This window comes from Staurois parvus, unplaced genomic scaffold (genome assembly GCF_062004578.1).
Source record: "Staurois parvus isolate SC_StPar_1 unplaced genomic scaffold, SC_StPar_1.0 ptg000155l, whole genome shotgun sequence".
In the NCBI taxonomy this organism is placed as follows: domain Eukaryota; kingdom Metazoa; phylum Chordata; class Amphibia; order Anura; family Ranidae; genus Staurois; species Staurois parvus.
The window spans coordinates 12363559-12380157 of NW_028317951.1; the positions used below are offsets into that span (position 1 = coordinate 12363559).

Genomic DNA, 16599 nt, shown 5'->3' on the forward strand with positions numbered 1-16599 from the left:
TCTGGAGGGAGTACGATACCATCTAGTGGCTAATTTGAAGCCATTTTCCTGCGTCGAAACATTACTCGAGCAGGAGTGGGAGTACATAAAAATGCGGTCCCAATCCGACTCTGATAAATCCGTCTTTAGGTCTCTGTTCCACGCACGGCAAGAGGGGAAAGAAGTGCAAGTCCTGCTGTCCCCTAGGAGAGGATAAATCTCAGAGATCAAATGCTTCCGCGGTTCGGATTGAGAGCATAAGGATTCAAATGGAGTAACAGGGCGAGTCCAATTATGGCGGGATTTATGGAAAAGCAGGAAGTGTCTAATCTGAAGAAAGGCCCAGAGAGGGAATTCGCGGATATTCAAGCTAACCTTCAGCTCCTGTAATGTTTTCACCTTGCCGGAGTGAAGAAAATGTTTTACTAAAATCTGAGCGTATGGCCAGTAATTTGATAAAAAATCCTTGTGCAACCCTGGGGGAAAATCTGGATTCAGGCGGATCGACGTCAAGGGACTAGGAGAGTCCGAAACGGAAGACGTTTTACAGGCCTTACGGAAAACTTCTAACGTGGGACCTATCAAAGGATGGGAGAGGAGAACTTGAGGTGTGTGTTTCGGCAATAGCCAAGGGATCGATGGTAGGGGAGTGGGCGAAAAAGCCTTCTCCAAAAGGACCCAGTCTTTGGAAGCAGAATGAATGTGCCAATCGACTATGCGGGAAAGATGACACGCCCAGTAATAGCGGTGCAGGTCAGGGAGCCCAATGCCCCCGCTGAGTTTGGGACGAGTCAGCTGAGAGAACGAGACCCGCGGACGCTTGTGATTCCATAAAAATAAGGAACATAGTTTCTTGCAAGAAGCAAAGAATGTCAATGGAAGTTGAATTGGCAAAGTTTGGAAGAGATAAAGGAGACGCGGAAGTATATTCATTTTAATAATGGCAGCCCTACCAAACCAAGAGAAGCAGGGGCGATGCCACTTGTTTAGGTCTTCCTGAATGACTTTGAAAACCGGTAAGAAATTTTTGGCATAAAGGTCGTCCAGATTGCGAGTAAGTTGTACACCAAGATATGGAAGGGCATCCTTCACCCACTGAAATGGAAAATGAGACTCACAGAAGGAGACGAGATCAGTGGGAAGGGTTATGTTGAGGGCGTATGACTTTGAAAAATTAATTTTCAAGTTTGACAAAAAGCGGAAAAAAGCAAAGTCTTTCAGCAAACTCGGTAGGGTGGTGCGAGGGTCAGCCAAAAAAAGGAGGATATCATCCGCATAAGCAGCAAGTTTGTATTCTTTGTCTGCTATCCTGATCCCCTTAATATCTGGGTTAGCGCGAATTTGTCTCAGAAGAGGTTCAAGGGAAATGACGAACAGAAGCGGGGATAGGGGGCAACCCTGACGAGTGCCATTTCCCAGGCGGAAAGGGTTCGATAAGTGTCCATTGACCCGAACTTGAGCTGTAGGGCCCGAGTATAGGGTCATAATAAAGTTTATCATTTTCTCGCCCAGGCCCAAAGCCATCAGTGATCCCTGCAAATAATCCCAAGCAATCCTGTCAAAGGCCTTCTCAGCATCCAATGAAAGGAAGAAGGCCGGAGAGTTAGATTTGCAAAGCCAGTGTTGGAGATTAAGGGCCTTGATAGTGTTGTCCCTAGCTTCTCTACCAGGGATAAATCCCACCTGATCCAAGTCAATGAGGGAAGGGAGCAAAGGGAGAAGTCGGTTAGCAAGCATCTTTGCAAACAACTTAATATCCACATTTAGCAGGGAGATGGGTCTGTAATTAGATACCTGGGAGGTATCTTTACCGCTTTTGGGGATGACGGAAATGTGTGCTTCCAACAGCCTATGGTGTGGCCTAGGGGACTGAGAAAGAGTATTGAAAGCGGAAAGAAATGGAGTACTCAGAATGTCCAGAAAGGATTTATAATAAGCTGCAGAGAAGCCGTCAGGACCCGGACTTTTGCCCGTTTTCAACTGCCGTACCGCGCACTGCAATTCGCTTAAGGTCAAATCTTGGTCCAGCGATAGAACCGTCTCCTCAGAGAGAGCGTTTGGACCATGAAGACGAAGAAATTCAGAGATGAGGGACGCTCTAGGCCTGTCAATGTGCATCGGGGGACGTTCTGGTGGAAGATTATAAAGGGACTTATAAAAATGTTCGAACTGAGAGGCAATATCAGGATTGGACGTGGCCATCACACCATCAGGGCCTCTTATTTTATGTATAGTCATATGGGATCGTTTTTCCCGAAGAGCCCGAGCAAGAAACCTCCCACTTTTATTGGCAAACTCATAATAAAGCTTTTGGGAGAGGATGAATCTTTTCTTGACCACTTTGCCCAGCTCAGTAAGAAGTCGCAAGCGAGCACTTGTGAGTTCCGAAAGAGTCGACGCAGCCAGAGTCTGTTTATGTGCCCTCTCCAGAGAGCGTATCCTATCTGTAAGTAGCTTCAAACGTTGCTGTCTGTCTTTCTTACGTCTCGTTGCTGCCGCTATAAGGCAACCCCGGATAACACATTTATGAGCTTCCCATTGCGTAAGGGGGGAGGTATCCGAAGAGCCATTCAAAGAGAAATATTCACACAGATGAGAGCGAATATCTTGTTCAATAGCACAGTCTGCAAGAAGCGAGGCGTCTAAGCGCCACAGCTTCGAGCGAGCAAGTTTCTCCGGGAGCCGCAAGGTTACGGTTATGGGGTGGTGATCGGAGAGAACCATCGGCTCTATAGATGCAGCATGTAGAAATGGGAGGTCCGACTGTGACAGAAAAAGGTAATCAATCCTAGAATACTTATTGTGCGGCGGAGAAAAGAACGTGTAATCCTTAACAGTGGGGTGGAGTGTGCGCCAGGAGTCATGTAATTGCAAGTGTTGCAACTGCAAATGTATCTGCCTGAGGGCCTTAAAAGGCAAAAATGAGCTGCCCGAAGAGGAGTCTAGCAATGGGTTTAATGGGACATTCAAGTCCCCCCCCATTATCAGCATACCCGATTGAAACTCAGCCAAAGTAGCAGCAGTCATACGCATAAACGTAACCTGTTTGGTATTGGGAGCATAAATATTGGCAAGTGTGATGGGTCTGTTGGAAAAAGAGCCCTTGACAAACAGATATCTGCCCTCCGGGTCAGCAAGGGAATCCTGTAGCACAAATGGGAGATGTCTGGCAAACAGGATAGCCACTCCTTTCGATTTAGCCAGTGGATTGGTGGCATGAAGAACAGTAGGGTATCTGAAGTTAAAAAGCTTGGGTATGGAGTCCCGGCGAAAATGCGTCTCCTGGAGGAGGAGTATATCCGCCTTTAGCTTATGCGCGTAAGAAAGTAACATAGATCTCTTTTCGGGAGTGTTCAGACCCTGAACATTGAGTGAAAGAATTTTTAAGGACAGCAGTCCCGCATTAGAGGCGGGAGAAAGCATGACTGCAGAGCTTGATCGCGGAAGCCTGATGACACAACTACAAACGAGCAGGGAGAAGAGAAAAAAAAAAAAAAAAAAAAAAAAAAAAAAGGGGGGGGTGGGAGTAGGAGAAAAGGGAGAGAAGTAAGGGGGTAGAGAGCAAGAAAAAAGAGAAGGAATAAGAGAACTCCCAAGAGAGAGAGAAGAAGAGAAAAAAAAAAGAGAGAGAAGAAAAGGGGTGAAAGTACTACACGGCTCGGGGAGAAGACCAGCTAGTCCACGTATGAAAGGAAGAGTACAGAAAGAGGGAGGAAAGTTAGAAGAAGAAAGAGATCAGAGCCAAAAAAGAAAAAAAGGGAAGGAAAACGAGAGAAAAGAAAAAGTAGAGGAGAGGAAACTAATAATAGTAGCCTAATGTAGGAGGTCAGTGAAAGCTCACAGAGCTCACTGTGTGGGGAACGAAGTAAGCGTTGAGCCAAGAGTGAAGCAACCGCCGGCCGGTCGCCTCGCAAAGTGCATAATCAAAAAGACAAAACTAAAGGAGGGTGAGTGTTGAAAAAGGGGGGCCTCAAGCAAGGCATGTAATACTGTGTACAGTAAAGGCCAAGCCAAAAGGGAGAAGACCTTGGACAACCCCAAGAGGTGATAAGCCAGGAGGCGTATGCGGGTGCCCGCGGCGGGCACGCTGGCAAAAAGGGGCAACAGTGACGGGATAATAGGTCACAGATATTCCATTATACGGATTGAGAAAAATCGAGGGGCTAACCAAGCCTGCATGAGGACAGGGCAAATTATATCCGTATAAGAACAGAACCTACAGGCAGGACATGTAAAACAGTAGATCTGTGAGAGGCCGTAAGGAGTAATACAGGCTTATCAATTAAAGAAGCAATAATACAACATAACATATGAACAAATGCCATACAGGAAAAACAAATTTCAATACAAAAACTGAGGTCAGGAGAGAACCCTAGAAAACAGTATACCCCAGCTTCAGGCATCCGTACTACTCAGGATCCCTAGACTCAGTGCCAGAACTGTTACCCCGTGGAGACGAGCTCATCTAATTATAGCAAAATATGGAACGGATTCTACCAAAACCCCTGTGACACCCACGAGAATGAGCAGCACCTCTCCCATAACCAATGCTGAAAGGAGGGGGGGGCACACCCCAGGACTGGGGGGAAGCATAGAGCCCCAAGACAGCCGTAAGCGCTTACATAAAAGCAGGTCACAGGGGAGTACACCAACCTGCTCCGTGAGGCCTCAAACAAAGTGCGCAGAGGTGATGGTCATTCACGCGGCATCGTTCAGAATGTAACAGGGCTCCCATCAATCCCCTGGCAGCAGCATTGTGAGGTAGATCCCTCTCCCCCCCGTCCCACCCCCCTCCCCCTAAATAACAACTGCCCCTCATCAAAATCCCGTATCTAGTGCAGAACTCAAAAAGGATATCAAAAGTAACCACGGGTATCATATAGAGCACGTGTCCGAAGCAGGAGCAGAGGCAACTCCCTCCGGTCAAATAGACCCCAAAAGGCTGCAAAAATCCTTCAGATGAAGCCGGGTCGCGGCCTGGGCTTGTAGTGCAGTACAAACTGAAAGGAACCGGCCTTCCCGAGAGCTTTCACCAAACCGGAACAAGAGGAGCTTAAGACAGGAAGTGAACCGGGCACCCGGAAGGAGATAGAGACCCCTGCCGTAGGAGCAAGACCACTCTTCTTCAGTAGGCAATATACTGCGGGGAGGTAACTCCATGATGCGATAGGCGCAGAGATCCAGAGCAAGAGCAGTATGCTTGTTAGAGCAAGGAGAATCCACAAACCAATGGGGTGTATACCGGGTGTCGATCTTGAACAAGTCTCCTGACCTGTACGCTAATAAATATCACCCCAAAACCTGGGGAGGTGGCATATCAACATGGATGACTAAAGCCTGCGAGAGCGACTGTAACGAGGCAACAGTAACCGTTGGGGCAAACCAGTAGAGCCCTACTCAAAGCAAAAGTAGCTGGCCAATCACAAATCAACAGGAAAACTGGAAAAACGGAGGCTGAAAGCCTGCTGGTGTAGCGGATCATTGGTTCTCGTGCCGAGGCTTCCTGTGCGCCGGGGAGGCCGTGGGACTGGAAGTGTCCATAGAGGCCCCTGCAGGGAATCGTGGAGGTGTCGAAGGGACCATCCGGCGCCGTCGCTGAGCAGGGTTAGGCCCGCCCGTTGCACCATCTTCAGCTCTCAGATCTGGGGCACGTGGCAACCTCATAGACCCGTTCCAATCGGGTAAGGCAATCGGAGGAATATCCAAAGCAGAGCAAAAAGATGGCAGTTCTTCAGGAACACGTAGGTTGAAATTACGGCCATTCACTTGAGCAGAAAGGCAGAACGGAAACCGCCATCTATAGGGGATGTTGCGCGTGCGGAGAGTATCCAATAGGGGGCGCAGCGCCCGCCTTTGTTGCAGGGTCAGATTGGAGAGGTCCTGATATAGCTGTATCTCCGCCCCCTCATAAGCAAGATGTCTTCTCCCTCTGGCGCATTTGAGGATATCCTCTTTAAGCGGGTAACTTTCAAGACAGCAAATTACGTCCCTGGGAGGGTCTGTGTTTTCCCCCCTAGGACGGGTCGCCCGGTGTACACGTTCAATGGCAATCATGGTTGAAGGTGGGCGACCTAGGAGGTCATTAAAGATAGCTATTACCGCTTTAGGGACATCACAAGGTTCCACTGATTCAAGAAGGCCCCGGACCCTAATGTTGCGTCTGCGTCCACGATTGTCTAAGTCCTCAATGTGTCTATAAAAATCTCGAATGGTCGACACGTGCAGCGCTGATTGTTGTTGTAGATCAGAAATTGCCGCCTGATTCTGCCTGGTATCCAGCTCCACCCGCTCCACCCTTGTGCCCATAGAGCGGAGGTCATCCCTTAATTCAGAGAGGGCAGAGGTTAATGTGGTGGTTAAAGTGGTCTTTATGTCAGCTGCCACAGCTTGGAGGTCCCTTAATGATAGGGAATGTGTAGCATGTGAGGAATCCAGCTGTGGCACTGTGTCCAGCACAGCATATTCGGCTGTGCTTGCAGAGCCTGTGTCAGAGACTGCAGAGGGAGGGGGAGAGGGGGAGGACGCTGCAGAGGGAGAGGGCTGCGGCCCGTCTTTCAGCTGGGAGCGGAAGAGCTCCTTTATATGCCTCCCCTGAGCGTTCTGACCCCGCGGGGACCGCGATCTGGCCCCAGAGGGTGCCCTGTCGGTCTTCCCCATAGCAGAGGGGAGATGTCTCACCCGTCAGTGCAGAGCGGCAGCAAGGTAGGAACCGGCCGGCGGGAGCTCCGTGATTACGCGGCCATCTTCACTCGCAGCTCGGCCACGCCCCTTTATATATATTTTTTTTATTTATTTACCTATATATTTGATGTAATTTTAGTTATTCCCTACTATTTAAGGGTATATATAGTTTGAGAGCGCTGTTTATGTCATGCAGTTTAATGAGCTCTCAGCCTATTTAACATTAAGTGCAGCCTTAACACAGCACACCTTAACACATTTGGACATCAGTGATCAAAAAGTTATGTTGAGTTAGCTGGCAATCAAAATTCAGCACTTGTTAGTTATGGCTCAACATCAAAGTGCAGACAGGAAAGTAAGTTTTATGATTGACCATCTTTTTATGTGTGGGAGGAAAATCGGCATCCATTAAATATATGTAGGGCATATTTTCATTATACAAAGATTTCCAGCAATATTTTGTGACATTCGCACATCAGTGTAATGTTATGTAAGGTTTTTCTGCATGTAGTTAGAATGTCTCTTTACAATACGTGTTATGGATTAATCTGGAATGGCAATCAAGGTGGCTGCTGCTGGAAAGTTAATTTTTAATATGGAGTGTATAATGTTTACCAGTTCCCGCCTGGCCAATAGCACAAAGGCGGCGAGCAGCTTGTCCCTCCTGGTGGCGTCCTTTCAGTCATGCGCAGTTTGCCTGCCCGCAGAGCCGCGCAGTGACGCGATCTGTCACCGGCCGTGTACCTCGAACACTGCCGATGACAGATCTGTGTATCGGCCCCGTTGCCAGTACCATGTGACCTGCTGTGACCAATCACAGCAGGTCACATGACAGTTGTATACAATGGATGGCTTCCTTTCATGCCATCCATTATATACAAGTGTGGCTAGCTGTGAATGGTCACAGCGATCACATGCACAAGCTGGGCCAATCACAGCCCAGCTGTGTCATGTGATTAGCTGTGGCCAAATCACAGTTAAGCACAAAAAGAAAACCCTGAATGAATTGATTTCATTCAGGTAAATGCTTGCTTATAGCAAAGAAATTCTTTGCTATAAGAAAATTGTGTAAAAAAATAAATAAATAAAAATAAAAAAAAATACTAATCACTTTCCCAAAGTAGTACAATGTTACTATAGTAACATTATACTACTTTGGTCATAGTGAAATATGAAAAAAAAAATCTTAAAGAGAAAAAAAGTAATAAAATTTTTTAAAAAATTATCAAATTTTTTTTTTTTTTTCGTACTGTCACCAGTCAGTGTCCCTGATCACCGCCATGCCAGTTATATGATGATGCTGTACTGCACTGGTGATAGTATGTAAAAAAAAATAGTGAAAATCATTTTTTTTATTCATTTCCGAAACATTATGACAAAAAAATTACAACTTCAAAAAACTCGCCATGCCAAATACGTCGGACTGTCTACTTAGCAAAAAGGGGTCATTTGGGGGATATCTGTACTGTTCTGACATTCTTGGACATCAAGAAATTAGATTGGCTGTCAGTACTTCAGGATTGATCAATTTTCAGATATATCCCATAGTTTGTGAACTCTATAACTTTCCTACAGACTAAATAATACATCCTAATTTGTGTTATTTTCACCAAAGACATGTAGCAGAATACATCTTGGCCTAAATTTATGAAGAACAATTATTTATTTGCAAACTTTTAGAACAGAAACAAAGAAAAACGTGTTTTTTTTTTCAAAATGTTTGGTCTTTTTTTGTTAATTTAGCAAAAAATAAAAACCCCAGCGGTGATTAAATACCACCAAAAGAAAGCTCTAGTTGTGTGAAGAAAATGATAAAATTTTAGTTTGGGTACAATGTTGTATGACCGCGCAATTGTCATTCAAAATGTGAGAGCGCTGAAACCTGAAAATTGGCCTGTGCAGGAAGGGGGTAAAAGTGCCCTGTATGGAAGCTGTTAAAACCTCTACCAGGTTTTTCTTGGTGCCTGGGATTCCATTGGGGAGATTTCCCCTTAGACTAGGTTCACACCTGAGTGGGTGATTGTAACCACCTGCTCAGAAAAAAGCACTGCTGCTCAGGAGATGTGTGTGGGTGCCATTAATCCTAATGGCACCCCAACACACTGGGAACCGGTTTCCGCATGGGCAGTGTTTTAAAAAATAGTGCAAGGACCGTTTCCCTTTGTTTTCAGGAAACACAGCAGCCCATTCAAATGAATGGGCTGCCATGCCTGTGCAAAACACTGCTCGCAGAGCCTCACAAGTGTGAACGTAGCTTTATTGTGAGTCTCAGTGAAACCTTTGACACTAGGATAACAACTGAGCGAAATGAGGATCAGTGAGACAGAAAGGTACACACAGCAATAAAAACTTGACAGTTTCTGGCAACCCCACTGCAGTAAAATGTGTTTTTGTTGCTTTTTCTGTCCCTATTACGAGATTACCCATCCTTTCCTGTCCTTCCGACTCGCTGTCCCTGGGAAAGCTAGTGAGAGAATATCTCACAATCGGGGACACAGACGGCAATAAAAACTATCTGAGATGCTATGCCTTCACTACTGCATGAAGGTAAGCAAAACTGATTTTTCAGACATTCAAGTACCTCGGGGACTGTAATAAAGTATCTAGATTTCTTTAATATTAGAGTAGAGTTATTTATTTTACAGGTTGTATATAGCACCAATAGTTTGTGTTTTACAAAAAAAAAAGGAGATGGTACAGGTATAATACAATTTAAGACAATTTAAGACGAGAGAAAAGCTGGTCATAGATGAGTAGGGGTTTTTTTTTTTTTCTTTCAACCAGCAGCTAAAAAAATGGATTCCTCCATCCACACAAACTAAGCAAATGGAGGAATCCCCCCGCCAGGACATTACATTCTGACAGCGAGACCCTGCGTTGTCAGAATACTCTAATCAGCAGCTGTTGACTGACAAATGTTTTCCAACTTGTCCAACAGAGACAGCCACACACTCACCGAAGTTTGTGTGGTCCCTCCTGAACCAACTGAACTTCGATCCGTCTATGACTAGCTCTAGGGGGGGCACTGCTCATGATCTGAATCTAAATGAGTTACTGCACTTTCTGGTTACAGGCTTTGTAGTAGTCAGCTATTTGGCTCGCTTAACATTCATTCAACATTCATATGCACATGGGTATAACACATCTAACCTTGCAGTCGTTATGTTTAAAGAACCAAATTCATGAAATATATCTGTCATTCTCATGCAATTTATGCCATTCTTTAGAAAAATCATTTTTTAATATTGGGGAGGCAAATGTCCTGTTTTTTTTTTTTATGAGTATTTGTTTTGCACCTAATCTTGTTGTATTGACTTTTTTCTAGATTACTTTGAACTATGCATGTCATTGGCTTCCTCACATTGATCGCTGTCCAGGCAGCCGTACTTGGCAGCAGCCTTCATGATGACACCATTACTGAGTTTGCAGTGAAGATTTACCATGAACTAAGAGCGACAAAGGAAGATGACAATATATTCTTCTCTCCTCTGAGCATGGCTCTAGCTGTTGGAATGGTGGAGCTGGGTGCTCGTGGATCCAGTCTTAAGGAGATTCGACATGCTCTGGGTTATGACAAACTAAAGAATGGTAAATACCACCCATATATAGTCTGGTATTCCCAGCCATATTGAATGTGCATAGTGAAATAATTGGGAGTGTGCTATCAGTGTAGTATATTAGATAGCTTTAGAATACAAATACAAGTTATTTGAAGTCATGAGGGAGGCCTTTGCAGTTTTCAACAGGATTTATCTTATGAGTATAGCACTCCAAGCAACTAAGACCTGAATTGCTAATTTGGTTATGAAGATCTAGACTTCATCTCCAAAGTTTTGGCCTACCCCTCACATACTGCATCTAACAATTAGTCTTGCCAATGTGAAGTGCAACCTAACTGCTTAACGGTGATGTGCAGAAGTGGTGGACCTGATTTTGAGGTTGGAGAAAGGGAGAGTTCTGCTGGAACCTCTAGTTTCAGGGTTCTCAGGCTGCTCTGAAAGATTAGTAAAGTTATGCACATTTGGCACATAACCACTTTTAAATTATTTAGTTTAGACTAAAGACATTGTCGGAAAGAAAGAGTCAGCCTGCATAGCCAGATTCTAGCACAAGTACCTGCTCATGTTCACAGTGCCGCTCATATAATTGTGCCTGCTACTTAAGGTTGAAAGTTGCAGGATTCCAATGCTGAGAGATCTTCAGCTGTAACACTCAGATCTATGTTTCTGGCTGGTTTTCTGATTGATCTGTGGTTCTTCTCTGTCTGTTCTTCTGCTTCTGTACTGACCCTATCTCGTTCTCGGACGATGATGCCTGCCCGTTGCTGTTCTACCTCATTGCCTGCAAATTGCTGACCCAGTCTGTTTCTGTCTCTGCCTCTGCCTGTTGAATTGGTGCCACATTGCCCAGCTGTTTCTGACCCTTGCCTGTTCCTTATCTCTTCTTTTCTGTGACACTCTCCTATTGCCTTCAGTTGCTTTTTGAGAGCGCTCTGAAGTTCCAGTGACATCACTGTCAATTGGCACTTCTGCCACTTTTTTGTCCATGCCCTCTGTGTCCTCCTACCCAGGGGTGCCTGGACAAGAGAAATAAATGATGCCTTCCCAATCATTTCAGGCTTCCTATCCAGATATGTAACTGTATCTTTCAGCATTTGGGTCCTGTAGGTCTTAAATAGCCCACTTGGCTCCACAATAAACAATCCGTGTGCTTGCCACGAGATGCCTGCACAGTATGTGCTTGTGTGCAGACCCACGATTATGCACAATTCTATGAACAGAACTATGTACATACACAGGTTGCCATGCTAAAATCTGGATTTGTGGGCTGGCTGGATCTTCCTCACACATGTATCTATTTTAAGTTAACTCTCAAATATAGGTTTACTTTACCTTTCTCAATGACAGCAGTAATATCTTTAATCAAGCCAGTCATGTTGCAATGGCAACTTGTAATCCAGGACTGGACAATACCCATTAGACATGGCAACTAAAAACACTTTCTGGCAACTGGAACATTGAGGAAACGTGTGAGAACTTAGCAGCTAATGTGACTGTATTGACAACCAGTGTTGCACAAGATAAGCCTGAGCTAAGTCCTGCTGGCATGTGAGAAAGATGAACTGAGCTCAGTCTGTTTTGTGCAACACCAGATGTCAATACAGTCACATTAGCTGTTATATTTTTGCATAGTGCTGATATTACTTAATGAAGGACCTGACATTTCAGACCCCACCTCCTCTCTCGCAATTGCTACACTGACCAGCACTTTATTAGGTACACTTGTTCAATTGCTCTGTAACACCAGTTGCTAATCAGCCAATCACATGGCAGCAACTCAATGCATTTAGGCATCTAGACGCGGTGAAGACAACTTGCTGAGGTTTAAACCAAGCATCAGAATGGGGAAAAAATGGGATTTAAGTAACTTTTGAACATGGCAAGGTTGTTAGTGCCAGACAGGCTAGTCTGTGTATTTCAAAAACTGCTGATCTACTGGGATTTTCACTAACAACCATCTCTAGGGTCTACAGAGAGTGGTCAAAAAAAAAGAAAATATCCAGTGAGCAGCAGTTTTGTGGACAAAAATGCCTTGTTGATGTCAGAGGAGAATGGACAGACTGGTTTGAGGTGATAGAAAGGCAATAGTAATTCATGTCAATATGGACCAATATCACTGAGCAATGTTTCCAACACCTTGTTGAATCTATACCGCAAAGAATTAAGGAAGTTCTGAAGGCAAAAGGGGATCCAACCCGTACTAGCAAGGTGTACCTAATAAAGTGGCCTGTGAGTGTATCTCAGCATGTTGGGGAAAACCCCATGCCCAAATGCTCTCTACCGCTTCTCAAGCTGATATTTGCCGGCAACAGGAGCAGCTAGCATTATAAAGGCAAACCATAGGAATATATGGCACTTTCTGTTTGTCATTTTTAGGGCTTTTGCACATCGGCTGCATGAGCCCTGTTCAGCATAACTGCAGCCATAATTGTACACCCAGGCAGCCCATGTACAGCATACAAAATTTTCTATTTTTTGCAAACATTCATACATTTCACTCATGTCTACAATAGAACCACTATATATACATAAGCAGAGCATCACACAGCAATTCATGTAATGACATGCCTTGTTCTACTGGGAATAGTTTTTTCTATATTTTTTATTAATTTAATTGTTAAAATAAAGTGTGTTCAAAATGAACAGAACAAATGTGTTCCTTTTGACTGTATGCATCCTTCAGCTACCTATATAGTCATATCCAGGTTGTGTAGTTCTGGGTGAGATTTGTCCGGGGCTGCTGTAATCAATACTGTACCTAGGATGGCACATCAGATTCATTACATGGCGTGTCCCAAATGCCTCATATCTGAGATTCATCAGCTTTTAGATATGAGAGCTGCTATTACACCCAGCTGCTAGTCTAAACTAAATGACAAATGTCCCAGAACAGGTCATTTGAGCTGAGAAGAGGCAGCGAGATAACCAGGCATACTGTTTGAAATTTGTTTTCTTATGTTACCAAGATATTCTTGTATAAATGTCAGAAAGTAAAGTTTTTCTATGTTTTTGCTGTAGTTGACCAATTATTGTGGATTACTGTTCTTTCACAAAACAATATGTATTTTGAATGTAATTGGGGATGCATTTACTAGTGCTGCTATACAATTTAGTGTACAAAATAACCTCCATTTTTATTTTTTTATTTTTTTTTCAGGTGAAGAATTTTCTCTGCTAAAAGATCTCTCTAGCATGATGACAGCCCAAGAAAGACATTATGTGCTCAGCATTACAAACTCCCTATATTTACAGAATGGATTTCATATCAGTGACAAGTTCATCCAGTTAATGAAAAAATACTTCAAAGCAGAAGTAGAAAATGTAGACTTCAGTCAAGGTTCAGCTGTAGCAATTCACATCAATGAGTGGGTGGAAAATCACACTAATAGTATGTTATCAGCCTCCATGGAGTATTTGGGGCATTTTTTTCATTACATAGTTTCCAGCAATATTTCCATCCAGTTGTCAGTGTAAAGTTTGTAATGTTTTGTTTGGATGTTTTTTCCCTCTAGTGAGAGATGAGCAGTATGTTTAGGATGTACACAATTCTTTACACAACCCCAGCACCCATCTGTTTCATAAAATTCCTTTTTTGCATATAGAGTATGACGATATGGAATTGGCTTCTTAGCAAATGATGTGTTGTAAACCATTGCAACCAATCACATACAAACCTTGATTGGTCAACATAGGGTAATTTAAATCAGCAGTAAACCTGATTTATAAAAAAAAAAAAAAATTCTCCTGCAAGGCAATGTCATAATGTGCTAGTATGCATCACATAGTAGCATATTATGTGAAACTTGCCCTAAAACGAAGCCCTCCAGCGGCACCTTGTCACTGCTAACCGGGCTTCCATCTTCACCCAGTCCTTCTTCTGGGTTTGTGGGCTCCAGCAGCTTGAATGGCCGAGCCGCGATAATGTCACTCCTGTGCATGCACGTGGGAATCACTTTTTATGGCATGCAACTCTGAAGGAACGGCACTTGCATGTGCAGGTGCTGCTACACAAGTAAATATCTCCTAAACGGTGAACATTTGGGCGATATTTACAGTACCTACAGGTAAGCCTCATAGGCTTACTTGTAGGTACAATTAAAAAAAATCAGAATTTACTACCACTTTAAAAAGTTTAGCCCACTTGGATAAAGAAAGATAGATGTATTTATTTTTTATTCAGGCAATATAGTTTGAGAATTCTAGTCACATGGCTTAGATAAAGACCCGTGTGAAAGGCATTTGATGGGTTAATTCTGTCTGCCTTTGACATCAGTTTGAGATGCTTCTAAGATCATGTAGAATTTGATGCAGGAGCAGTTGTCCTTCATTTCACCTGCTTCAGCTTGACTTGTATGTGGAGCTGAAAACAAAAGCCCACCAGCACTGTTCCTAATCCTTGTGTTAAAGCTTTGTGAATTGAGCCTATTTATATTATACCTACCCTCCTCTATCTGATTACTGGATAAAATAAAATCACTATGATTATGCCCATTTTACTTACGTAAAACTGCAGTCATCTGGCAATTCAGCCCCTAGTCTTCTCCTCTTATGTTTACTTCCTGCGGAAGTCCTGCTTCAAGTGTCCTCATGTCAGTTCCTGCATGATGTGGACACTTCCTATTGGATGTCCGTCAATTGGGGTCATTCTCATGTTGTAAAAGAAAACCAACATCAGAAGAAGGGAGTGAAGAGGAGACAAGTGTTCACAGATTCCATCGCACCGCTGAATTTACAGTCCCCCGCATTTGAAAATGGTGGTGAAAGGCCTTGAGAGGGCACTTAAATGAGTATATTTTGAGATATATATTTATATAATTATTATTATAGGGAAACAAGCCACAGGTTATGCATATGATCTTCTTACCTGTGATTTTTCCAACCAAAATTAGTTATACAAAGCAATGCTTCTGCTCTAATATGTCAGCTCTGTGTGTCAAAGTGTTCCCATATTCCAATTATCCCGATGACCTGGGCCCAATTACAACCTGTGTCTGTCCAACAAACTAGCAGCAACAAAGTGGAAATGTATCGATCCCAATAAATATAAAAAGAGACGCTAAAAATATCATAAATGGTGCACTGTTAATATTATTGAAAACGGGTTAAACCTTACTCGAATGTAGGCTTATATTCAAAATCCGATAATATGTATGTAAAAGTGCTAATTACATAAAGTCCTGACTTAATACTCAGCTTCCCTTGTAAAAGAAATAATGAGAGGTTACACAACAAAAGCTGTTTGGTCATTGTGTTGCATGGGTCTCTGCACAGAAAGCATTTGAAACATCTAGGGGTTTATTTATAAAAAAAAAAGGGCCCAGCTATTTGTCCTATAACACTTCATGTAGATTTGTTCTGTGTGAATGGGACACAATCAAATGTTATTAAGCTATTATCTCCTGGCCGAATGGTGTGATTCATGCAGAATAGAGTGAATTGTGAAAATACTGCATTATGGCCGCTAGATGTAAATAAGTATTCATTTCCTATGATCATCATCTATTTCTGTTGGCCATATTGTAGTATTGTCCTGATTTGCTCAGTTCTAGATTAAGGAAATATAATACGTTCAACCTGGAGAGAAAATAGCTTAATAACGTTCATTGTTGCCCTTATTCGCACAGAGCAGTAGTACTTGCAGTTTTACAGGATGAGTAATGCTGCTAATTTTGTATATAAAATATACTGTGTGTGTGTGTATCTATGTATGCTAACTTCACTTTTGGTGCAGTTACACTTCTATTGTAGTGCTCTCCAGCCTTCCAGTCTTGTGTTCATCTCATTCAATCCTATGGAGAGCTTGAAAAGATTTAGACAGGCAGCTGTGTGATTCCAAACTGCAGTACATCTGATATCTCACAGATGAGGAACATGTGAGCTTAAACCTTGCTAGTGGGAGCAAAAATGTAAATGTAAGGGCACCAAAGGTGCTGTTGCACTTTAAGTGCCTCCTTTGTAAAGGCACGTTTGCTTTTTAAGGGGGTTTTCATTTTAAGGGGTTTCTTTTGAAAAGTTGCATTTCCACTTTAAGAGTCTTCTTCATTTATATTGGCTGCCTAGTTTGTGATTTAGACCAAACTTTGAGTCTGTTTTTCTTTTTCCATTTATAAAACAATTTAATTGTTGGGTTTTCAGAACATAGAGTTCCCAGTTCCCCATGCTTTATATTTATCACTGTGGCTTTTGAGCATTGTAATAATGACATTATCTCCAGAAGCTGGAGAACCACAAACAAGCTGTCTTGAAACTTGCGTGCAAGATTACCGCTCTGTCAGCCACATTGCACATGTAGATAAGGGATTGGTTGGGAACTAGTTAACACTTTTATCTGTCAGGCTGACAGAAATGTCTTTCAAAAACCCCCAAGGAAAGGCATCTT

General features: G+C 43.2%; 1 protein-coding gene across 1 annotated transcript in view; it reads left to right on the top strand.

The window, feature by feature from the left end:
- Nucleotides 1–16599, top strand: part of SERPINI1 (serpin family I member 1) — a 91092-nt gene that overhangs the window by 31869 nt on the left and 42624 nt on the right. Inside the window, exons 2-3 of the mRNA XM_089675464.1 lie at nt 9986–10248; nt 13378–13608. Of these exons, the coding sequence (XP_089531590.1) occupies nt 9999–10248; nt 13378–13608 (481 nt within the window). The 5' untranslated portion in view covers nt 9986–9998. The remainder of the gene's footprint in view (nt 1–9985; nt 10249–13377; nt 13609–16599) is intronic.